The 26,047-nt window shown below is 36.2% G+C and overlaps 1 protein-coding gene and 1 pseudogene across 29 annotated transcripts in view; both read left to right on the plus strand.

Annotated features, from left to right (window-relative positions):
* LOC139819980 (uncharacterized) overlaps positions 1-26,047 on the plus strand; it is a 193,547-nt gene that overhangs the window by 97 nt on the left and 167,403 nt on the right. For 28 of the 29 annotated variants that reach the window (XM_071789841.1, XM_071789822.1, XM_071789844.1 and 25 more), the window contains exon 2: positions 288-392. In XM_071789841.1, coding sequence (XP_071645942.1) covers positions 388-392 — 5 coding nt within the window. In that variant the 5' untranslated portion in view covers positions 288-387. Of the gene's footprint in view, positions 1-20; positions 393-26,047 lie in introns of those variants that run through there. The other variant, XM_071789823.1, reaches the window with a different exon arrangement.
* Positions 22,461-24,665, plus strand: LOC139820531 (uncharacterized; annotated as a pseudogene).

Consider the following 26,047-nt stretch of genomic DNA (forward strand, 5'->3'; position numbering starts at 1 on the left):
GTGCGTATTCCAATTTCAATATTCTCTTTTCGTCGTAACAAAGAGTAGAAACACTAAAGTGCTGTATTTTGTTTGCTAACAATCGTCCTCTTTAGATTACCTAATTTATCCAAAGATTGCAAAATATCATCTATTCGAACAATTTGTGAAAGAATTCGATGACGATAATGAATGTGCTGTGACTCATTTCTCTCTTTTTCTTATCTCTTCCTTCTCTCTTAGTCTTTCTCTCTTTCCTCTGTGCGTGTCTGTCTGTCTCTGTGTCTGATCATGATATGTCTATGTAGATGGTGATGTTGTTGGCTTATTAGCAGTGAAGTAAATCGATATCTTTGGTTATATCGTAATATATTCACTGTCAGCATCCGTTGTCACGTGGAAGACGCAATGGTGTAAGTCGAATATCTTTTTTTCATCAATAAGAGAATACATTGTAATGACATTTTTAGAAATTTGTTAAAAAAGGCAGACATAAATAACGATTTCTTTACAGAAAAAGTGAATAAAAGAAATAAATTAAAAGTTCTAGCGAAAACAAGTCGAAAATGTCTAATAAATATATGTCCAAATCTGAACGGTTTTGGAGTTATAAGATATTGAAGTTGCTCTTGTAAGAAAACACAAATTGAAGTAAATGTTGTTTAATGTTCTTTATTCTGTTTAAAATTTTACAAAAGGTACTAAGAAATTCCTCCGTCGACTTCACAGATCCATGATTCAGAACTATAGCAACTGACATTTAATGCTGCCGATGTCATCCGCGAAACTCCAAATATTTTTCAAGAAGTTTGAAACAATTTATTAATTTATGCTAGAAAGTGTGTCTTGAAGTCGACGGAAGAATTTTTAGTCTTATACTTTTTGTATAGTTTTAAACAAACTAAAAAATATTAAACAAAATTTACTTCAATTTACGTTTTACTTTAATACCCTAAGCAACTTCAAGACCCTATAACTCCAAAACCATTCAAATTTGAACATACGTTTATTAAACATTTTCGACTTGTTTTCATGTGCCAAAAATCGCTCTACCAGTTTTGGCTCAGAAACACTCTATCAAAGAAATCTTGTTGTAAAAACAAAACAGAAAATATAAAAAATTTAAAACTATTTAGAAAATATTATTTCAAAAAATTTGATTGCATTTGTAAATGCATTCAATTTTACAAAATTGCAAATGTAAAAATTAATATTATTATTCGCTTTCTTTTATTATTCTACGTATAAAAGTATTAAAGTCAAGTTATCAAAAAGTAAATACTTTACAAGATATTTCATATTTTATATTAAAAATATTATGATGAAATTTAAAATTTCTCGAGAAAAAGATAGCTTTATTATAGTGTTTTGAAAAGGTCTTGAGGTTAACTACAAGAAAATGATATAAAAAATAGGGAATTTTGTTTAAAAAATGTGAGGTGACCTTGATCTGACCTTGAAAAGGTCACTCAAAATTAAGTCCATATTTTCATCACGTGGCCACCTCCAAATCATGCAATTTTTGTTTGAAACATTTTTATTTATGACGAGTTACAGAAGAGATATTAAAATGCATTATTTAAAATGGAACACCCTGTATATTATACTATATATAAGTATATACAGGGTGTTAAAAAAAAAATTCAATATTTATATGGTAGATAGTACACACCATACTGAGTAAAAAAACCTTAGTAACCATAGGTCGAAAGCTTAACCGTTTCTGAGATCTTACAAACATTTTTGTATATTACTATCATGACTGATTTTACAAGGAAACACGCCGAACCCAAACTCTTCAATTTTGTGGGTATGCAGACTGACTTAATACATGACTAATAGTATGCTTAATTTGCCCTTTAAAAGTATGATTTTTAAACTAAAAGTCAAAAGTAGGGCGCTTCCACTTTTACGCATGTAACTCTTAAGGATGTATCACTGGTACAATCTTAGACAAAAGTGCATGAAATTTGAAATACTTGAATATCTACGCCTAACGCATAGTAAATCTAGATGTAAGATACTCAAATGATAGTAGGAGTCTTATTTTTACTCCTACAAAGGTATTTTTTACTTTACAAATGTTTTTTCCAGTATTATTTGCGATTTTTGTAATTTATGAGCCTAAACTTTTGGCAGTAAAAATGCCCTGATTTCAACTTTATAACGTCAAATTATTAATAAAATTAATTATTAATTATTAATTATTAATTAATAATTAATTATCATTAATTATTAATTTATTTCTTTAAAACGGTGTAGTGAAGACAATTGAAACTTGACAGATAGTTTCATCTATTTGTATACTTTGTACTACAAATACTACAAATACTACAAATACTACAAATAGACTTTGTATACAAATATACTTTGTATACTAGATGTACAAAAAAATTCAAAATATTGGTAGCGCTCCTTCAACATTTTTTTGGTTGTTTTATCCGTCAAAATCGTCTCTTCCCATAAAAATACGTGTAAAATCAATGAAAATTAAAATCGTTATATCTCAGCAACCGTTTAGTGGATTCGTTTCTACTTTTTTTGTAGCACATCAGGAAGACTAAAAGAACATTCTTACAAATTTTTATCCACTTGGTAGCGCTTTGAAAATAGGTGCAATACATCCTTAAACTACATGAGATAGAGAAAAATGTTTAGAATAAAAGTTTAATGTTAAATTAAGGTGTACAAAATAATATAAACAAAAATAAAAAAAAATTTTCGAAATATTTTTTGCAATATAAAATTTGTTTACATCTTTATTTATATCACTTTTAATTGGTCACATGTACATCATAAGTAGCGTTTACAATATTAACGGCGAGTTCACACAACATACAGATTTCGAGATAACTGTAGTGACGACTCCGCCCTGGTGACGACTTTACCCCGGTCCCCCTATATTGTAAGCTTATAGATGATGGATAAACAAAAGTGAAAAAATTCTTAATTTGATTATTCTTTAATAGCTAGATTACATTAAAAATTCTTGAAGTTATTTGGAGACTTGCATAAATAATTACCAACTCGAATAAAAATTATTAGAGATTTTACATTTTTTACTTTAATTCTTATGAATTATTTACTGGTTATACAGAGTGTAATATAAAGGCCGTCAACATTGGATTATCTCGGAAAGATGACGTTTTTGGAAGAAATGTTTTATACAAAAGTTGTAGGGTACCAAGTTATCCATTACAGTACAAAATTACTTTTTTTAAAAAAAGTAAAAAAATGCCAAGTACACTCAATGTATTTTGTAAATTTAAAAATCCAACCTAAGTGATAGCTTTATTTAATTCTCCTTAACAAAATTATATCACAAAATTATATTACCTAACTCAACCCAAACGGCATGTATTTAAAAAAAAAAAAGATGTAAAATCTTTAAATTACGCCAATTGCAAAGAGAATATGTATATTGCTTTGAAAAATTATTGTTGTGCAACTACTTTGAAAAAATAAAACAAATAAAAATATTTAATTAAAATAAAATTATTAAATTTTTCTTGCCCGCTACGCGGCGCATCGCCGGTATACTCTTGTTTAATTAAGATTCAACATCGACCCCTATATCTAGGGCAGCTCGGCAGGGTTTCTCCAGCATTCTAAAGTTCGCTCGTGGCGGACAGCTGACCGCCACAGCCTATAACAACTTACGTTTTTGCCATGATTGCAACAGACGTCTCGTTCTTTGTCATCAGCCACATTCGGAATAAAATATATTATAATCAGATAAGATATAATCGGACAAGATATAATTGAATCATCCGTCTTTAAATTAACAAATGGATTTTCTGGATCGAATGTTTTTCAATATTTGGATCGGAAAACTTTGGTCAGATATCACTTCGGTCTGGTCGGTTTTTTTTCCGATTTAAAAGATCGGAAACATTTGTCTGTTAATTTTTGAGTGGATTATCCAATTATTTTAATTGGAAAAAGCCTGGATTTTTTTCTCACAATCAGTGCAGTCTTCTCTCTGACCTATCATGCTTACTTCTTTTACCTCCACCTTCACTTTTAATTCTTCCGAAAACAATTCCTTCACCTTCTCCCAATTTGATTCCTCTTCCATCCATCTCTCTTTCTCGATTCTTATTATCACGTTCTTCCATGGTGGAAGAACACAGATGTGCTCATGTGCATATATTTCTAACAGTCAATGAGAAATTGATGCCAGATACCTCCATCTTGCTGCAGTACAGTTTGAATTTGACGTTATGTCATTAGTGTCTTAAAGCCTCCGCACAAGACTTTCGTGTGGTAACGTAGTGTAACGAAACGTGGTTACGGCGTTATACGTCAATACGTTTCTTGTGCATTGATCCACGTTACGTTACCATAGGAAAGTTTTGTGCGAAGGCTCTAACCGATACGTTTCTTGTGCGTTGATCCACGTTAAGTTACGCTACACTATCATACGAGAGTCTTGTGCGAGGCTGCGGTCCACTTGACGCTACAAATGCTTTGAAGCATTCCTTTTCTCTTTTCTTTCAATGAAGAAAGAAGGAAAAGAAGAACGCTCCAAAGTATTTGTAGCATCAAGTGGACCACAGCCTTACTTATTTATTTTTATGTTTAATTTATATATAAAAAGGACAATCGTTGAAGAATAAATCAGTTTGAAAAATATATGAGATTAATATTGCATACATACGTATATGATATAATTACAAAGTATATAAAAACATATACATGTAATGCGTACTTATTTTTTAATGTTAGTAATTTTTCTCATTTTTCTTGTTTTCTTCCTTTTATATGCGTCACTTTTTTTACTCATGATGTGTCACAAAGTTACTTTGTACAACCTTAAATGTTTTGAAACTGTCACTTAAAAATGGCTGCATCAGGCATCTGCGCAGAACCGTATGAAATTCGTCACGTGTATGAGCACACTTGTGTTCTTCCACCATGCGTTCTTCTTTCTTTTCTCGTCGTCGTTTCTTTCATACTCTTCTGCCCACTATTTCCTCTTACCAAACTTACCCTTACTCTCTTCACTGTTATCCCTCTTCCTTTTGCCCGCGCTCTGCTCCATCCGATACACCTTTCTTTTTAATCTCTCTACCTTCTCCTTCAATTCTTTTATCTTTTTATATTTTCTTTTATTGTACTCCTTAAACTCCTTTATCATCTCCCATACTTTCCCTTCTACTATCTTTTCTATCGCCTTCTTTTCTATTATAATCTTCCTACTGTACACCGCTTCTTTCCATCGCTTTCCTCTCTTTCTCCCTTTAGGTTATCTGTAACAAGAAAGTTGAATTTACTTCATTTCACTCGCTCTACCTTCCTCTCTCCTATTTTTTTCTCTCTCACCTCCTTTTGTACCACCCTCCTGCCCCTCTTCTCAACTCTCGTCGCCTCCTCTTCTACCTTCCTTTCTCCTTCCTTTCTCAGGCAGTGTCGCCCTTTCTCTTCTTATCTCCCCTCTAATTATTCGTATTATCCTCCACTTCTCTATTCTCGTTCCACGTTCGTAATTTCTCCAGCCAATACATACTTCTAATTATTGCAGTTAAAGGTGGTTTAAGAAATAATTATGTTAATGTTATATATATATGTCTTTATTTCAGCTATGCGCCAAGAAAGGACTTGGTTTACAATTCTACTTAACTCACACATCCATCCACACATCAAACAACATTCTTCTTTACAAAACAAGCCGCAATACATTATTATTTACATTATTTACATCGTTATCTTTTTTGTAGCATTCCTCTCTCCTTTTCCATAATCTATTTAGCACCTTTCCTTTTTCCATTCTAAATTTGTCATCGCATATGTTCTCTAATCGTTTTCTATTATTCCTACCTAAATTCTCAAACCACATACTTTGTGATCTTGCACTCGCTTATATAATGCTCTAAATTGTCCCTGCCTGACTTACAGAATCTACACTTCGTATCTTCTTCGCCAAGCCAGTATTTATTTGCATCCTCAAAATTACCGCACCTTAATTTTACCATCGCTCTAATCTCGTCTCCTGTTTTCACTTTATCCAAGTTCGCTTTTAATAAATAACTCGGCGTTTTGTTTGTCACCTCTATATCTTTGTACCTTATATTATACCTCGCCTCTACTATTTTACTGTTTATTATTTGTCCTTGAATATCCTGTTCCCTTATTCTTACTAAGCCTTCAGTATTTTTACCTTCGTTATTTAATTCTTTTATTGCTTCAGAGCTCCAGCCATTGCTATTATAAAACCTTTCCCGTTCCAAATTATATAAATCTTTTTTCTTTTTATCCCTTGTGTCCTTTTCATCCCAACATGCCTTTACTAAACTTCCATCTTTTTTCCCTCTGCTTCTTTTCTCGAACCTCATGGCTCTTATACCCCAACAAATTTTAAGTTTCTCTAATCCTAGTTCCCTTAGTATTACATATTAAACCTATCTACTTCCTCTATTATTTTTTCGTCCCATTTCCATGTCATTCTGCCTTTTTTACCTTTACTATTAAATACTAGCACTTTGGTTTTTTCTGTATTTAATTCTAGCTTCCTATCTTTTAAGAATCTTTTTAACATGCTCATCATATCTAGTAAAGCCTCTCTATTTTTCGCTACCAAAACCATATCATCCGCGTATGCTAATGACCATACTCTCACTCCTCCAAGCTCCACTCCTCCTATACCACGCTTTTCTAAAACTTTATCTATGTCCGCGTTGTATAAATTGAACAGGGCGGGACTCATCACACAGCCCTGCCTTACACCTTTCTTCGTCTTGAAGCACTTTGTGAATCCATCCCTCGTCCTTATTGTCACCTCCGTCTCTTTGTAAATTTCTTTTATCCTGTTTATTAAACTGCGATCCATCCCTTTCTCTTCCATTATCTTCCATAAAATTTCTCTGTCCACGTTGTCGAATGCTGCCCTTAGATCCACAAACATTGCGAAAATCTTGTCTTTCCCAGTTGCCGTATTTTTTTCCTTCTCCCTTTGCACTATATGGTTCAAGATAAATATATTATCCATCGTGGACCTCCCTTCCCTAAAGCCGGCTTGGCTGTCAGGTATCATCCCTTTCCTCTCCATTATTTCCTCCAATCTGTTCCTTAGAATTTCGGCATAAACCTTGTATGCAGTGCACAGCAGCGAGATCCCTCTGTAGTTCTCTGTTCGCTCTTTATCCCCTCTTTTATAAAGGGGGACAACTATGCTTGTTCTCCATTCGGTCGGAATTTTGCTTTCCTTCCAAATGAGCTTCAGCAGATCAATTAGACCTCCTCTTACCGCTGCGCCATACAGCCATGCTTCCATTGGGATTCCATCGACACCTGCAGCTTTGCCTAGCTTCATGTTCCTGACTGCCCTCACTATTTCCTCTTCTTGCAGCTCTCTATCTGTATCTTGAACCTGCTCTTTATTTCTTTCTTCTGTTCCCATGGCACGCATCTCCAACGCCTCTTCTCTTCCTACCATCTCGGTCCCACCTAACAGCTCCATGAAATAACTTCTCCAGTTCTCTTTCGGAATATTATTCTCTTTCCATTCTTTTTTCTTTCTTCGACTGTTTATATAGTTCCAAATTTTCTTTTCGTTCTTCAGTTTTCTTAATTCCTCTTCTTCCCTCATTCTCTTCTCCATCCTTTTGCTCTCTAACCACCCCTTCAGGCATTTCTTTTCTTCCAAATAGTCTTCCTTACTTCCCTTTCCACATCTCCACCTTCTGTACTTTCTTTTCACCTCCCTCTTCTTTCTGGTACAACTCCTATCCCACCAATCTTTGTGCCCCATTTTCCTTCTCTTTTTTACCTTAATATCCTTATACACTAAGGCTCCAAAGATTCCGTTTTTTAATTTCTCCCATTTCCTATCCACCGACTCCATTTCCTGGTCCTCGGTTTCATTCCATTCTTCCGTCCTCTCTCTGTATAATTGCCTTGCCTCTTCGTTCCAAACTATGATCTTCTTTGACATATTCCGTTCCTCTTCTTCCTCTTCAGTACACCCCTCCGTTTGTCTCGTATTCTCCTCTTCCTCTAGTAACAAGGTCAGAGGCAAATGATCCGAGTCCACCCTGTCCCCTATTCTAAATTCCAACACTCGCTCTTGCGCACTATCGTTTACAATTGCATAATCAATTACCGAGCACCCTCTCGCACCCACATACGTATATTCCCCCTCCCAATCCCCCTCTGTACATCCGTTCAAAAAATACCATCCTTTTTCATTTATCATATCCACAAAACTTTCGCCGCCATTTCCTATAACTTTATCTTTACTCTCCTTTTCAAAGTCATACTCCTCCTCCCTACCACCTCCTAAGTTTCCTATTCTAATATTAAAATCACCTCCTAAAATAATATCCTCTCCTTTGCATCCTTCGCATTGCTCCGTTATTTTTGCCATTATTTCTTCAACGTCTTTCTTTGCTCCTACATTGTATACTGTAAAAATATTTAGCCCTTTTTCCTCTTTTACTATTCTCGTTCGCGCAATTCTTTCTGTAATCATTGTACTTTCATAATTCTCCACTTCCGCCATCCAGCCTTTTCTAATACCTATTAGTAATCCTCCCTTCGCCCTACCCTTCCTTTTTTCCTTTACAGCGTTGATGTTTTTCCAAATGTGCGTTTCTGGCAATCTACCCTTAATTCTATCCCATCCCTTTTCCTCTAACCATGTTTCGCATAGTCCTATAAAATCAAAACCTACTATGTAATTCCAACAATCTTTGTCCTGCCTCTCTATACCTGCTACATTCCAAAAAATTATTTTTCGCCCATTTTCTTTCTTCATCTTCTTCACTTTTCCATCCTTCATTCGTGTTTGCCTATTGTCCTCTTGCATGCCTCGACTTACTGATACTCTTCTCCTAACTTGGCAGTCCTCTAGAAATTTTCCTTTTCTATTAGTTTATTTTCTTCCTCGCTCCATACATACTTTCTGCCTTGTATCTCTAGCTTCCTAAAACCTATTTTCACCCATTTCCCTTCTGTTTTCTCTTTCCATGCCCTTTCTTTTATCCGTCTTTGCACTTCTCTGTCCTCAAAGGTCAAATCGTGATCAATGAAAATTTTCTTACTTCCCAGTTTCTTCTTCTCCTTCATGATGTTATCCTTCGCTTCCCAGCAGTCCATTTCGACTATTATTATCTCTCCTCCTGCTCTGCCTGCTGGCCGCATTTTCTTCACTCGCGCTCTTGCACCAAACTCCCTCTCCAGAAACGTTTCTGCTGTGTCTATTAAGCTCTTGTTTTCCTCTTTATGTAGTCCTTTGATCACTAAATTATTTTTCTTTTCCTTCCTTTCCTTCATATTTCTTTCTCTCTTCCTCACCAGCTCCGCCACCTTTCCCACGATCTCCTCCATTTTGCCGCTGGTCGTTTCATCCGTTATGTTTTCACTTCTTCGTTCGATCTTCGATAGCCTCACTTCTATCTTATCCATCCTTTCCTCTACTTTTTCTTCTTTTTTTCTCCGACCCTCTTCTAAGACGTTCATCCTCTCTCTCATCTCTCTCATCTCTTCCCTCAGGTTCCTCATTTCGTTTCTAATCTCTCTCAAGACTGCTAGTAGCGAACCGTCCTCCTCATCCTTCTTTGTTGCTGACAGAACTCCTTCCTCTTCTTTCTTCTTACCTACCCCACCGGCTCCATCCTTCGCTTTGTCCATACCTGGTGGCGTTCTCACTGTCTTGTTATCTCTCTTGAAAATTTCCATCGTACGTTGTTCGTTTTCCTCTCTTTTTCTCTTGGCTTTTGCTAACTCGCATGCCGTACTGTTATCACTTGTCATAAACTCCAGTATGCTGAGCGAGCCCGATCTTTCTCTCCTTCTTAACTCCTCCTTTGTAAGTCTTCCCTTTCCTCTTTTTTCTTCTTTTGGTGTGGCAAAAACTTCCTTATCCGTTTTCTCACTGCATGAGCAATCCGACACTGTAGCCGGATTCTCATCTTTATTCATTATTGCTGCCTTCTCACTCTCACCTGTCTCTCCCTCCATCCTGTGCGCCCCTCGTGCACGCTCTTCTTCTAGCCAATCTCCTTAACCGCTACCTCTATGCTTAGGCCGTTCCGTCTAGTGTCTAGTGTCGCTACCTACTCTATGCGTGGCGCAAATCTCGCTCCCTTTTGGAACGCACCGCGATCTTCTCCCGCTTTCTCTCACCTAACCTCTCCTCTCTCTAAAATATTTAACGCTCTTTTCCTACACTAATTAATACTTTCCTACTGCATCTATTATCCTATCCTAAATTTAAGCTCTTCTTCCTACCTTTTTCTCGGTTTATCGCCTACCTCATATCCAATTTCCCACTAAACTCTCGCCTAATTCATCCGCAACTCTCACACGCATGCACAACACACTCGCTCCACTAACCAAGTCATGTTAATGTTATATATAAACTCACAAAAATTAAAAAAACACTTAAATTTTCTTATAAACTAAGCAAAATTTGAGCAGCTGTATCTTCGTTAAAAATAAACGAAATTTAAGTTTTAAAAAAGGGTTTTAAAGCTTGAAATCTCTACTTTCAGAAGATCACAATTTTTTTTAGTTTCTGTGAGTTTGGTAATTTTTACATATAGAAAACTACGAGCTGGACAAAATAGAAAATTTTTTTCTCATTTTGTGGACCTGTCACGTGCCCAAAAAAAATCTGCGAAATTTTTTTACTTTCTAATGTGAAAGCTCGAAGTTTTCCCTACAAAACCTTTTTTTAAAAATGTTTCTACGATTTTTTGTTACTGAGTTATCGCGGATTGAATAAGAAATGAGCATTTTGACTTTGATTGCTCATAACTTTGTTAAAAATCATTCTTAAAGCTAAAACTTTGCTCTATCAAGTGGTATAATCGCCAATTTTTTCATAAAGATTTTTGGATACATTACAAGTGAGATTACAAGTGACTAAAAATATTGTAAAAATGCAATTTTTTACTTTCTTATTTAGATCCAAAAAACAATTGTGCAGAACGACAATAATTTATTCTTTATATTTTTTTGTACTTTTAAGTACCCTACATTTAAAAAAATTTGCCGAATAGCTATGAGATTTTCTTCATGGTGGCCACTATGGTTTTACGGGGCAAAACGTACAAAAAATTGTGAAATTGCTTAATTTCAGTGAAAATCAAGGAAAAAAATTAAAAATAACGTTTGGCGGACGTTAAAAAACTGTTTTCAATTATGCTGACAATACATTAAAGATGAGTAGGTATCAGCATAAGCTAGAAAGACTTTTTTGAATAAGAAATTAATGTTTTGTGTTTTTGAAATTTGAAAAAATACCGCCGGCATTAGCGTTACCCAAAGTGTACCCCAAGGAGGTTGCCCGGTCGGATTTACGGTTTGTTATGTGCACGTGCGCGCGCGTGTGTGTATGTGTGTCATTCAGCTGAGACCCCACGACTCGTCACTTTCGCAGTATTTTATGACTCCAAACTCATTAATGACTGTGTGTGTGTATGTGTGTGTATGTGTGTGTATGTGTGTGTGTATGTGTGTGTGTGTGTGTGTGTGTGTGTGTGTGTGTGTGTGTGTGTGTGCGCGCGCACGCGCGCGTATGCGTGCATGCGTGCGTACATACGTGCGTGTGTGGGTGAGTGGATGGATGGTCATAGGTGGTAAAATAAATTTAATAATGTGTGTCCCCGCCTCTATTTAATATGACTTCTCGTAATTGGTTTTGCATATTGATACAATACCGTATGGCTATTTAAAGGATTTACTGTCTAGTTTTCTGAAGGGCTTTGACAAGCGAAGCCAAATCGGGAATATTACGATAATTTTCGCGCAATCTTTGCTCTAACATGTCCCAAATATGCTCGATTGGATTCAAATCGGGGTTTATTGGTAGATGGAATAGAGTCTCGATTTGATGATTTCTCAGAAACTGCTGGATATAAAAAACCGTATGCGGTCGTGCGTTGTTGTGTAATAGACGAAACCTTTATCGTAAACCATTATCGTAATTTTGATTTGGCTTTGCTTGCCAGAGCCCTTCAGGAAACTTGGCAGCAAATCCTTCAAATAATAATACGGCGTTGTATCAATATGCGAAACCGATTACAAGAGGTCATATTGAATAGAGGCGGAAACACACATTATTAAACTTTACATTATTAAACATTATTTTACCACCTACAACTATCCATCCATTCACCCACACATGCACGCATGTACACACGCAAGAACACATATGCACACACACATGCGCGCGCGCACACACACACACACACACACACACACACACACACACACACAGAATCATTAATGAGTTTGGAGTCATAAAATACTGCGAAAGTGACAAGTTGCGGGGTCTCAGCTGAATGACACACATATACACACGCACGCGCACATGCACATAACAAACCGTAAATCCGACCGAGCAACCTCCTTGTGGTACACTTTGGGTAACGCTAATGCCGGCGGTATTTTTTCAAATTTCAAAAACACAAAACATTAATTTCTTATTTAAAAAAGTCTTTCTAGCTTATGCTGATATCTACTCATCTTTAATGTATTGTCAGCATAATTGAAAACAGTTGTTTAACGTCCGCCAAACGTTATTTTTAATTTTTTTTCTTGATTTTCACTGAAATTAAGCAATTTCACAATTTTTTGTACGTTTTGCCCCGTAAAACCATAGTGGCCACCATGAAGAAAATCTCATAGCTATTCGGCAAATTTTTTTTAAATGTAGGGTACTTAAAAGTACAAAAAAATGTAAAGAATAAATTTTTGTTGTTCTGCACAATTGTTTTTTAGATCTAAATAAGAAAATAAAAAATTGCAAATTTTTACGATATTTTTACTCACTTGTAATGTATCCAAAAATCTTTATGAAAAAATTAGCGATTATACCACTTGATAGAGCAAAATTTTAGCTTTAAGAATCCATTTTGCAAATTGCGGTACGATGATTTTTAATATGGAGTTATGAGCAATCAAAGTCAAAATGCTCATTTCTTATTCAATCCGCGATAACTCAATAACAAAAAATCGTAGAATCATTTTCAAAAAAAGATTTTGTAGGGAAAACTTTGAGCTTTCACACTGGAAAGTCAAAAAATTTTGCAGGATTTTTTTGGGCACGTGATAGGCCCACAAAGTGAGAAGAAAATTTCCCATTTTGTCCAGCTCGTGGTTTTCTATATGTAAAAATTACCAAACTCACAGAAACTAAAAAAAATTGTGATCTTCTGAAAGTAGAGATTTCAAGCTTTAAAACCCTTTTTTAAAACATAAATTTTGTTTATTTTTAACGAAGATACAGCTGCTCAAATTTTGCCTAGTTTAAAAAAAAATGTAAGTGTTTCTTTAATTTTTGTGAGAAGTGATATATATATACATATATATATATACAGGGTGTCCCGTAAGTCGAGGTCATCCGCTCGGGAGATGAAAGGGGAACCAAAAACAAGAAAAAAAGTTGGTACAAACATAGGCCCAAAAATGCGTTGTTTTCGAGTTATCGCCATTTTTATGTTAAAATTTGAAATTGCTTTGCCTTCGAATTTTTTTGTCAAAATTGAAACATAAGATGGTTTTTATGAGTTTTAAAACACAACTAGAGTCAAATAAAAGTTGCGGGCTGCTTTAGCACTACCCAGGATGCACCGCGTGGAGGTACAGCCCGCTTAGCATCCCTTGACAGAGATCAGGACCCCACAGTTCGTCACTCCTGTGGTATTTAGTGACTCCAAACCCTCTCTGTCGTGTGTATGTATGTGTGTGTGTGTGTGTGTGTGTGTGGGGAGTTCGGGACTCCTTAGAAAGAAGGCTTAGAGCCTGCATTCGTGCAGAAGGAGGTCATTTCGAACACCTCATATAATTTTTACATTCACTCACACCCACACACACACACACACACACACACACACACACACACATTATAACATTAAAGCTATTATATATATATATATATATATATATATATATATATATATATACAGGGTGTCCCGTAAGTCGAGGTCATCCGCTCGGGAGATGAAAGGGGAACCAAAAACAAGAAAAAAAATTGGTACAAACATAGGCCCAAAAATGCATTGTTTTCGAGTTATCGCCATTTTTATGTTAAAATTTGTATATATATATATATATATATATATATATATATATATAATTTATTGTGAGACATGATTTATTATTGAAAAAATTAGTAATCATTTTCCACTAATTATTAATTTTCAAATAAGTAGTAATTTATTTTTTATAAACTATTAATTATTTTATTAATAAACAATTTATTTCTACTAATTACTAATTTGCAAAAAGAAATTAAAGGATAAAGAATTTTACTTTATATACCCCAAGGGGCCTTAAAGGGCGTTTTGAAGGGACGTACCCAACTCTAATCTCCAATTCATCCACTACTTTACTGTTTCCTCCTTTGGACCAACGGTTTAACGTCTCTTCCGAAAGACGGAACCCAGTTTTCTCGGCATCTTGCACGGAGGGGCGCGGTTTTTTCGGAAAAAAACTTTTCCATGATTCATGGCTCTAGTGGATTCAAACCTGGTTCTTCAGATTACGAGTCTGGCATTCTACCACTAGACCACACCGCCGCCCTGCAAAAAGAAATTATTTATTTCATTTTTATTTAAATATTATTGTAATTTTTACTAGTAACTAGACATTTTTCTCTGACAAATTATCAATTTTTTAAGTAATTCGTAATGCACTTCTATCTAAATATTATTAATTTTTACATAACTAGTAATTTTTTGTAACTAATGATTAATTTAATAAAACTTTGAATTCTTTCTGATTTAATAAAACTTTAGGTAAATATGTATAATAACGGTACTCTCTTAGATTCTTTTAAAATTTTCAAATTTTTATATATTTTGGATAGTAAAAAAGATTCTCAGAAAAAAAATTGTCGCTCATTTTGTTTGTTTATAATTAATACTTAAAATATCATGATGTTTGTAAGTAAAGAAATAATAATTTATGGATATATATATTTTGTTTCTAACTATTAGATCATATGTTATTTACAATTTTATTTAATTATATATTTTAAAATTATAACCTTTGTTAAAGCAGAGAATAATAGAAATTAATACAGAGTATTCTCTGTTTTAACCAAAAGCACAAACTGTTGTTTACTTTATTTTTTTTTTTTTTTATTAGAGATAATGATTTCCTTCTCGGGATACATGGCTTTTTACAGGAACATACCCAACCCTTTACATTTACCCGTAAATTTTTTTAAAAAGCCTGGCCATTGTGCGACCTTACAGGATTAGTTACCCAACCCTCCCTTTCCCTTATTAACCCCTTTGTCATCTTCCTTTGTATCCTTCCTTCTGCTCCTTTCAGTTCCTATAGCTCTTCCTTTATTTCCTTCCATCTGTTTTCCTTTGACATCTTTTCCTCTCTCTTCTTCTGTCACGTCTCCGCTGCCCCCTACCACTCCTCTCTTTCAGATTTTGCGCACTTTCTATAAGCAACGCAGTTGTTTACTTTAATTGTGATCTTTTAAATTTGTATCCCAAAACATTTTTCGAATAAATTTGGACCATGTATTCACATTACCAATTACATCTTGAATTGTAAGCAAGGACTGTTATTGAGTACTTTTTGAATGCTATATGACTTCTTTATTTAACAATCCTTACGCTGGGCTAATCGTCGTTACACACGTATTCCATCATCTTACATTACATCAACTTCACTCTCACGCGACTCAACCACACTTCGATTTGCGAGTCGATAGCTCGCGCGCTCCTATCTATCGATAGAGGGATTGAGAGCGCTAACAATGACTATTGTTCTACTGAATATAATATATCAGTCAGATACTATATTGAAGTTATAAATAACATAATATAATATGATCATGATTTAATTGAAGTAGGAAACGAAATATATATCCATAAATTATTGTTTTAATTATCATTTTCTTACTTACTGACATCGTGATATTTTAAGTATTAATTAAAAACAAACGGAACATAAGCGACGATTTTCCTTCTCTTTTTTACTACACAAAATGTAATACTAAAAAGTAATTAATATACTTTGGGAAAATCTTTATTACGCGATAGTGCCTGTCATACTTGCATATAAATACAACAGATTTTTCAGAAAAACAATACTTGTCACGTGTGTATACAGATCACTTTCTCGTTCTCTCTTTTACAAGACAGCATATACGTACGTATGCAATTTTGGATACGCCTTTTTTCTTAAAGATCTTGGTATCAGCTTCCTGCGGTCAATATACATTTCGATGAATTGATGATCACTATCTGTCACGACGTGACGGTTACGGCTGTCACTGATAAATCCGACCCGCTAATATTTCGTCTCTTGTGACGCCCATCCTAATTTTGTGACACTTCGATCCTTGCGTGACGCAACCGAAATTCGAAATTAAACGATGGTATTTATGAGAGATCACGGTGTCGTACGATACATATTTCTAAGTTATAACTGACTGACAGCGCGCTGAACGCACTGTCTGCACTGATGAGCGCAGTACGCACACGTATACATATGATAATAATGTATGTGAAAGTGACGTTGAGGCCAGGGCCATCTGTAGGAAAAAGTAGTGAAAGTGACGCTGATTCTAGAGCCATCTGTTAGAAAAAGAAGTGTAAAGGTGCGATTTCATTGACGCTAGAAACCAGCGGCAGCGTCAAGAAAATGTAGTGGGGGAAGAAGTTTCGTTGAATTTTGCGGTACGTTAAAAAGTTGAGACGGTCTGAACTTCTTCCCCCACTACATTTTCTTGACGCTGCCGCTGGTTTCTAGCGTCAATGAAATCGCACCTTAAGTGACGGGCGACGACGTTTCTTAATTTTCACACAAATTTGGACTTTGAATCGCGATATCTCCGCTCGTAGAGCACGTAACGGAAAAATAAAAACACTTTTATTACATAATTCAAACCGAAGCTATCGATCAATCCTACTTAGAACTTGATCCGTTCATTCGTTATTGAGATCTCAAAATCTCGGGTACTTGCAACTTGTGCGTTCGCGTAAAAGAGTCACGGTGCGGTCTCGCTTTGCATGTACTTGGCACGAGACACTACCGTGTCTCTTGATGTGGTGATATTGGTTTGACCTTGAACAGTTTTAGAAAAGTCACATCAAGGTCACATTGAATTCTCTAAACCGGGACCCCTATTTTTTATGTCATAGGCTGGTATTCATAGTCGGATCTTATTTCAAGACTGTCTTAAGTAATGTCTTAAGATTTTAATACGGTGATTGGTTCATAACATCTTAAGATTGTACTTAAGACGGTCTTAAATATAAGAACCGACTATGAATACCGGTCATATTCTTATAGCTTTTGTCGAGACGTTTTTAAAACGTTATAATAAAGCTCTCTTTCGTTAAGAATTTCCTGAGATATTTTAAATTTTATCATGACATTTTTAATATGTAGGATTAGTTTATTGCCTTTCCCCGTAGGGTTTACAAGGCGTTTTTGTGAGGAACGTACCCAAACCTCTTACAACACATCCTCGTATTACCTGGCCATTTGCGACCTCACAATTATTATTTTCCCTCTTCCTCCCCGTACCCCTCTTCGCCCCTCTTCCTCTTCCTCTGCTTCCTCCGAGTTGTGTTCTTCTGCCTTCCTCCCTCTTGTCACGGCTCCTCCCTACTTGGCCTACTCTCTTTTTCTCTTATCCTCCTTTTCCTCGTCAGAGTTCATGAGGAGCTTCTCCTCCATCTCTCTGGTGATCTCATCATCCTCGGATCTTCCTGCGCTCCTGCAATCTTCCCTCCTCCTTTCTAGTCTTCTTTCTTTCTCTTCTCTCTCCCTATCCCTCCTCTCCATCGTCTTGTCCTCATCCATCTTCACTCCTATACTGTTCCCTGCTCTCCTCCTTGCCTCCAGCACCCGCCATTTCTCTTCATTCCTTAGCTTCACTAATATCGTCAACCAGGCTCCTCTCTGGCCAATCACTCTCACCTCTCTTATCTCCACCTTCACCTTCAAACCTTCTGTGAATAGCTCCTTTACCTTCTCCCAATTTGATTCCTTCTTTTCCCATTTCTGCTTCTCAATCCTTATTATCACATTTTTCTTTCTCATTTCTTCATCGTTCCTTCCTTCTTCCCCTGCCCACCATTTCTTCTTCCCTGCCCTCTCTTCACTATCATCCCTCTTTCTTTTACCTCCACTTTGCTCCATTCTTTCCATCTTTCTTTTCAGTCTCTTCAGCTCCTCTATCTTCTCATCCTTCCTTTTACTATCCTCTTTCATCTCCCTCAGCATCTTCTTTACTTTTTCTTCCACAATCTCTTCCACCGCTTCTATTATTCTTTTCCCCTTGCACTCCATCCTGGATTATCTTAACATGTACTTTATATTATTCTCCTCTCTTTTTCTCTATTTTTCTCTCTCTCTTCCTCCTTCCCCTTCTCCCTTTTACCCTTTCCCTATTCCTTCTTATTCCTCAACCTCCCCTTTTTCTTCCATTCTTTCCCCCTCTATTTTCATCATCCATTCCTCACCTACCCGTTCCTCATCTAGCACCCACCCTACCGCTTCCTGCCAACTTCCGCTTCCTAATTTCCATCTTCTACATTCTTCCCATACATGATCCCACGTTTCCTCCCTATATTCACACATCCTACATTTCTTCTTCTCTTCTCCTTCCCAGTATCTGCTCTCTCTCATCTCATTCTCTAAACCTCGCCATCCTTCTCCACCTACTCTCTGCCCAACCCTTCTTCAGATATCCCGGAATGCCCTCTCCTTTTATTACCTTGTACCATCTATTATATTCCGATTCCTCGATTTTCTCCCATCTCTCTTTCCTTTGCTTCTCCTTATTTCCTCCAATTAGTTTTCGATACCATTCTTCTCCACCCTCTCTCAGACTTTTCAGTTCTTTCAGCCCCACTCCCCTGTCTTTCAAGAAACTTCCTCTCTCCCGTTCCCAGCTTGATCCTTTTCTCCCTTTCTTCTCCCTTCTTTTAAACTCTTCCCAACATAGCCTCGCCAGCTCACTTCCTTTTCCTTCCTCTAACTTTTTCTCGAATCTCCATGCCCTCATCTCCGTTCTCCCTCTTAACTTCTTCCTTCGCAGCTCCTCTCTAACAAGGTACCATGGCGTTCTTCCGTCTACTTCCAAAACTCATCTGATATACCTTTCCTCCAATCTTTCCATTCTCTCCTTCTCTCTCCATCCCCATATTTCCGCCCCATATCCCATCACCGTCCACATCAGTCTATCAAACAGCCACAATCTTTTTCCCCAGTCTTTCCCAAATCTTCTCTTCCCTATCCCCCATACCTTTCCCATCACCGCAGCCACCTTCTTAATTCTTTCCTTCACCTGCGCTTCCTGTCCTCCGTTCCTTTGAAACACGTAACCCAGATACCGAAATTCCTTAACCTCCCCTAATTCTTTTGCTTCCCATCTTCATCTTCTTTTACTGTCCCTCCCTCCTCCTTTCTTAAACCTCATTATTTTTATTTTCTCCACATTCAGCTCCAGTCTTTTCCTATACTTAAGTACCCTTCCAATCTTTCTAACATGTTCCTCATTTGATCTTCGTCCTCTGCAATTAGCACTACATCATCAGCATACGCCAACGTATACACCCTCTTCCCTCCTAACATTATCCCTCCCCATTTAACTCTGCCCATTTCCTCCTCCCTATCCGGAGGTAGAATTATATTATTAACGGGAGTAGAATTACATCTATATATATAAGTACCGTCTTCTGTTTGTCTGTCTGTCTGTCTGAATGTCTGTCTGTCTGTTTGTCTGTCTGACCGCGAACTACTCATTTGTTAGTGGATCGAATTTTTATCAAGGGTACATGAAATAGGGATAGAATTTCCCGGGGAGTGCCATGATGTGTATAGTTTTTTGTTACCGATTTTCTGGAAACCGGTTCCTCACAGAGGAAGCTTTGTTTTCATAAATTTCGTATATGAACCTTTTATTGCGTATAAAGTTGGATCTAATCAACCACATTTAAATGAATTATTTATGAAATAGTGGTAGAGAAACCAAAGAAAAGATTGGTTTTGAGTTTTTGATGCTAATATGTTCAGATGTATAATTTTTCGTTACCGATCTTTTTGGAAACCGGTATCCGAAATTTTTCAAATTTTTCGGGAATTAACTAGTCACTTCAATTCGCGACTGTCGCGAGCAATTAAGACCGGTTTTTGGAAACCGGTTACAAAATTTATCAAATTTTTCGGAAAATAACAAGTAGTTTGCGGTCAGACAGACAGACATACAGATGTCAGGTACTTATATATGTAGATAGAGGTAGAAAGAACTAAAAAATGTAATAGAATTAGAAAAATTGCTAATAGTAGTGGTTTACAATTTCTGTTAAAAAAAATATACGTAATGCTCCAATTTCCGCAAACTTTGAAATATCAAGCTGAATTTTTTTATGGATAATTTTTTTTAATGGATAATTTTTTGTTACCGATTTTTAGAAACCGGTTTGGAAATTATAAAAATTTTAAGAAATAATAAGTATTAATTGACCGATTTTTTTTAAACCAGTGCCAAAATTTTTTAAATTTTTGGAGGATAAGTTTAATTTTTTATTAATGGATAATTTTTTATTAATGGATCGATTTTCTTGAAATCGGTGCCAAAATTTTTCTAATTTTTTGTTGATAATTTTGATGAAATTGGTACCAAAAGATTACTAATTTTATGGAGATGGCTACTATGGGACTGAAAATTGTGTTTTATGGGGTTTTATTGGTGCTCCTAATTAATGAGTGAGTTTGGGGATAGGGAAATAGATTTTGAGCCCGCGCGAAGCGCGGGTGAAAAATCTAGTCTATATATATAAGTACCGGCCGTCTGTCTGTCTGTTTGTCTGTCTGTCTGACCGCGAACTACTCATTCGTTAGTGGACCGAATTTTTATCAAGGGTACATGAAATAGGGGTAGAATTTCCCGGGGAGTGCCATAAAATTTTTCGTTGCCGATTTTATGGAAACTGATTTTTCTAATTTTTCCAATTTTTCGGGAAATAATTGACCGAATCTCAAAGAATTGTGTATGAAGTAGAGGTAGAATTTCCCGGGGAATGCCATAAAGTGTATAGTTTTTTGTTACCGATTTTCTGGAAACCGGTATCAGAAATTTTTACAATTTTTCGGGAAATAATTGACTAAATCTTAAAGATTTATAGATCAAACAGGGATATAATTTTCCGGGGAGTACTATAAAATGTATAATTTTTCGTTACCGATCTTTTTGGATACCGGTATCCGAAATTTTTCCAATTTTTTGGGAAATAATTGACCAAATCTTAAAGAATTATGTATGAAATAGGGATAGAAAGAACTAAAGAATGTAATAGTGTGTAATAGAATTAGAAAAATTGCTAATAGTAAAGGGGTTTCCGATCTGTTAAAAAAAAATGTATGTGATTGCTCCAATTTTCGCAAACTTTGAGATATCAAGCTGAATTTTTTTATGGATAATTTTTATGGATAATTTTTTGATACCGATTTTTTGGAAACCGGTATCAGAAATTTTTCCAATTTTTCGGGAAATAATTGACTGAATCTCGAAGAATTGCGGAAAGTGCGGTCACCGCACCCGGGAATTTTCAACTTCACGCACGAGTTGCATACCCTATTTTATGTTGCACGTGTTACATAAAAATATTTCTGACCGTCTATTCTCCCACAGCCATAAGTCGGTCACCTAATACGCACACACCAACTGCATCCAGGGGCACACTCATTTGGCGCAACTATAATCCATATTTTTAGACAACCATAATTGGTTTTAGAATTATACCTATATTGTCACATTGCATTATATTTATATGTAATTTGACAATTTTAACGTATAATATAATAACTGTTTTACCTTTTTACATAGTCGAATCTTTAGCATTGGTATTGCCAGTCGGAGCATTGTAACCACCAGTACATAAAGACAACCGTTTATCACTCTTAAGGCTCTTACAGACAGGACGCGTCAAACGTCAAGCAGCGAGCAGCAAGCGCTGAACGCTAGCCTATGAGCATCGTCTCTATTCACACCGAAAGCGACAGCGTCAAGCGTCTATAACCTAAAAAATTTTGACAAAAATTGATTAGACAAAATGAATAATTACGATAGATATTCAGAGCTTTATCAACGACGAAGATTACTACTATTAGCGTTACTATATGTTTATCGTAAACGGCGTGGTAGAAGAAATAGACGTTATTAGGTGAGGCCTATAATCCGTGAACGAATTAATCAAGGTGATGGCTACAATCTTATAAATGAAATGCGTTTTGGTGATCAAGATGCACATTTTCAACATTGTCGTATGAGTGTGGAAAAGTTTAATGCTCTACTACAACGAGTGCAACCGCTAATTGAAAAGCAAGTGACTAATTACAGGAAACCAATTTCTGCTAAGGGGATCGATTATATATAACTCTTCGGTCAGTGCTACGTTAGAACAACTTTATGTTAAATAAATTTTATTATAAATCATATTAACTTGTTCAATTCTTCATTGATAGGTTCTTATCATCAGGAGACTCCGTGGCTTATGCGTATAGAGTGGGACAGAGTACGGTCTCAATGATTGTACAGGAAACCTGTGAAGCACTATGGAACGTGTTACAGGATGAATTATTTCAACCTTCTAGCGCTAACTGGACAAAAATTGCTGCTGAGTTTGAAGAACAGTGAAACTTTCCACATTGCATTGGCGCAATTGATGGTAAACACGTTGCAATCAAGGTAAATTGTGGACCGAGACACATAATAGATTTTATGTGCTATTTTATCTTTAATAATTAAGGTTTTTTCAGTGTCCAGATCATGCTGGCTCTACGTACTACAATTATAAAGGATTTCACAGTATTGTGCTCATGGCTATTGTCTCGGCCTCCTATAGATTCATGCTTATTGATATTGGTGCGCAAGGCCGGCGCGGCGTAGTGATGGCGGAGTTTTTTTGAATTCCGTAATGGGCCAAATGTTTCATCGGGATGAATTGAATGTGCTAATGCCATCAGTATACTCCGTTGACAGACCACCTTTGCCATATATGCTTGTGGCTGATGAAGCATTTCAGCTGAATAAATTTACTTTGAGGCCATATCCTGGAAGAAATATAACTAAAAAACAGAAAATATTTAATTATAGTTTAAGTCGAGCTAGACGAGTGGTAGAAAAAATTCGGCATCATGGCTGCAAGATTTCGAATTTGCCAAAAACCTATAATTACATCTATTGAAACAGCAGAAAAAATTATAAAAGCAATTGTAGTGCTCCATAATTTTCTATTAACAGAGCCTGGATATTGTTCTCCACAATTTTCTGACTCCATATCTAAAAATGGAAACATTATTGAAGGACAATGGCGACAAATGGAAACTTCCTCGACGTTCCTTAGGATAGGTCGTGCAGGCGGTCAAGCGCATTCGCGATATGCCGCAAATATTCGCGAAGAATTTGAAAATTATTTTTACATGAAAATGCAGTTCCGTGGCAATGAAATCTGTGATAGCTGTAAATATTGTTAAAATGTGACACGCATTTATGTGTGTTGGAAGCGTGAGATCTATGATGATCTTTTGTTACATATAGCAACGTACTTCAATTACCTAAGTTTTAGCTTAATTAAGTCATCTTACAGCTATTATGGAAGTCAGACGTATTCTCATATATGAATAAATAATCTACTTCTTTTTAATCAATTGGTGTTCTTATTTTATTACAGTATATACATTATGTGTCCTGAATAATATATATATTTCATAAGAACGATATAAATATGTATTCTGCTTGTATAAAAATATAAAGATATGTTTTAATTTCGACTTATTCCCTTTGAGTGGATCTCTCCGGCGGATGATGACGTATGAAATGTCTGTGGACTGAATAGAAAACGAAACATAATGATAATGTAGCCTATACTATGTACAAAATGTAATTCCTTTTTCTTTCCTTTTACTATATACAATTGTAATTCCTAAATAAGTGATGGAACAGGTATTATTGTCGAGTTTAAAGAAATGAATTTATAAGTAGGTTATTGCTTCGAAATTCGATTAGCACACACTTAATGCGTAACACCAAATTCTTAGAATTGGAAAAAAAAACATGATAGTATGATAAAGAAATTAATAGTCGTCTCCTACATACTCTGGTAGTTCAGATTCGAGGTCCATCATTGTCTTCATTATGTTATGAGACATTCCGTGGTTTGGTGCGAGGTCCTTTAAACTTGTCGGTTTCAATTGCTGTCGTATCGAGATATGATTTCCTTGAGTTTCAACTTTATAAAATGTATGAGAGCGTATATCTAGAGAGCGTATATATGTATGTATAATATATGTATAATATATGTGAGAGCAATTGATGCTCATACGAGCCGCACGCATGCGGCACTCACGTGTGTGCAAATTTTAAAATAAAAATGTTTATAAATAAATATATATTTGGTCTTCTTTAATTTAACGTTTTTATAACTGCAATAGTACATATTACATATACAAAAGTAGGGTACAAGGTGAGAGCAATTGATGCTCATATGACCCGCATGCATGCGGCACTCACGCGTGCGAGTCATATGAGCATCATTTGAGGACGCATCTATCTAGCACCATGAGTTTACGCCGTGTAAATTATCCGCACGATCGTGCACGCGTCGTGAGCTCACTTTGCGGGGATTTTGTTATCTGGGACACTGCAGTGTCCGAGGATCCAGTGCTGCTCAATCGACGTTTCTTTAATCCTTAAATAAATATGCTAGGTTAATATATATACTTGCACAATCTGTAAAAAAAAAAAAAAAGTTTTTGCAACTGTCTGCGCTGATTGTATTGACGAGGCATCAGAATGCGGTGTCGAGCATCTAGATTGATGACCGTCATTATTATCCATTACAGACGTATTTGATGAGGAAGGTTGCGACAAGATTATATTCGTGGAAGTTCTAAAAAATAGAAAATATGAATATTTGTAGAGAACATAATAAAAGAAACAAAAAAATGCGTTTATTACTTCCGATAACCGATAGTTGGCTTCAAAAAGTCGAGGGAAGCTAAATATTTCCATTTTACAGTTGACGTCTGAGAAGCACCACTCCCTGATGGAAGATACTTTTTTTCCTCTGCTAGTTTGCGTGCATAGACGTCACGCAACGTCTTCCAGCGTTTTTTTGCTGTGCCTGGTAAAATGCCTACGTAGGAAGATCATTATATGAATATATATGAATGTATGGCGGAGCAAGAACTTTAATTAAACGTACCTAAAGCCTTGTCGATAGCAGCCCACGATTTTGCAGTTATTGCAGGTGTTCTTAATTTAAGTTCTATTGAAGGATCCCACAGCTCGCGTCTCCTTGACACTTCGCTGATGAGAAGTTCCTCGAAGCATATTTCATTCAATCTCTCACATATATTTCTTAATATTTTTTCAAATCTGAAAGAATTATATAAAATTATATAAAACGTATTTATTTACATAATAATCTGATTCTTCCATTTTGCCTTTCGAACCGAAGACGCTTGCTGCTGCTTGCTGCTAGCATCAAAATCCAACAGAGTTGAGGTTGGGCGACGCGTCAGCAGTGGCGTAGAAAATATCGCCTCGCTGATTGGCTGCTGCTCGCTGCTTGACGCTTGACGCGTCCTGTCTGTAAAGGTGCCAATTCATGGGACGCTGAAAAACAGCGTTGAGCGACGTCACGTGACATCACTATGATGCCAGCGTCAAGATCTTGGGCAGAAATTTTTCCAACTTCAAGCGTCAAAGCCAAAGCAGCGCGAAGACGCCGAAATTTTGACGCTGTTTTCGTTTTCATGAATTTCAATTGACGCCGGCGTCAATTGTGGTCATGCGACCTTCTTGCCGCTGAAAATGAGCGTCGAGCGTCAGCATGAAAAGGCACTAAGAGCCTTTTACGCCTACACTACCTCGCCTCTTCAACATAGGCGCGCACGGTGTCCATTTGTTCGTATGGGATCGTAACATGCATTCTGCAGTATTTAAATAGAAACTAATCTCTTTTTGTCTACGGTATATAATAATTTAAAACACCGGTAATTATACAGTTTAGGGGCGTCACCTCAAATATCGATGAACTTATGCTCAATCGACGCGTTTTTGCACGAAACAAAAGAA

This window comes from Temnothorax longispinosus, chromosome 10, assembly GCF_030848805.1.
Source record: "Temnothorax longispinosus isolate EJ_2023e chromosome 10, Tlon_JGU_v1, whole genome shotgun sequence".
NCBI classification, from domain to species: domain Eukaryota; kingdom Metazoa; phylum Arthropoda; class Insecta; order Hymenoptera; family Formicidae; genus Temnothorax; species Temnothorax longispinosus.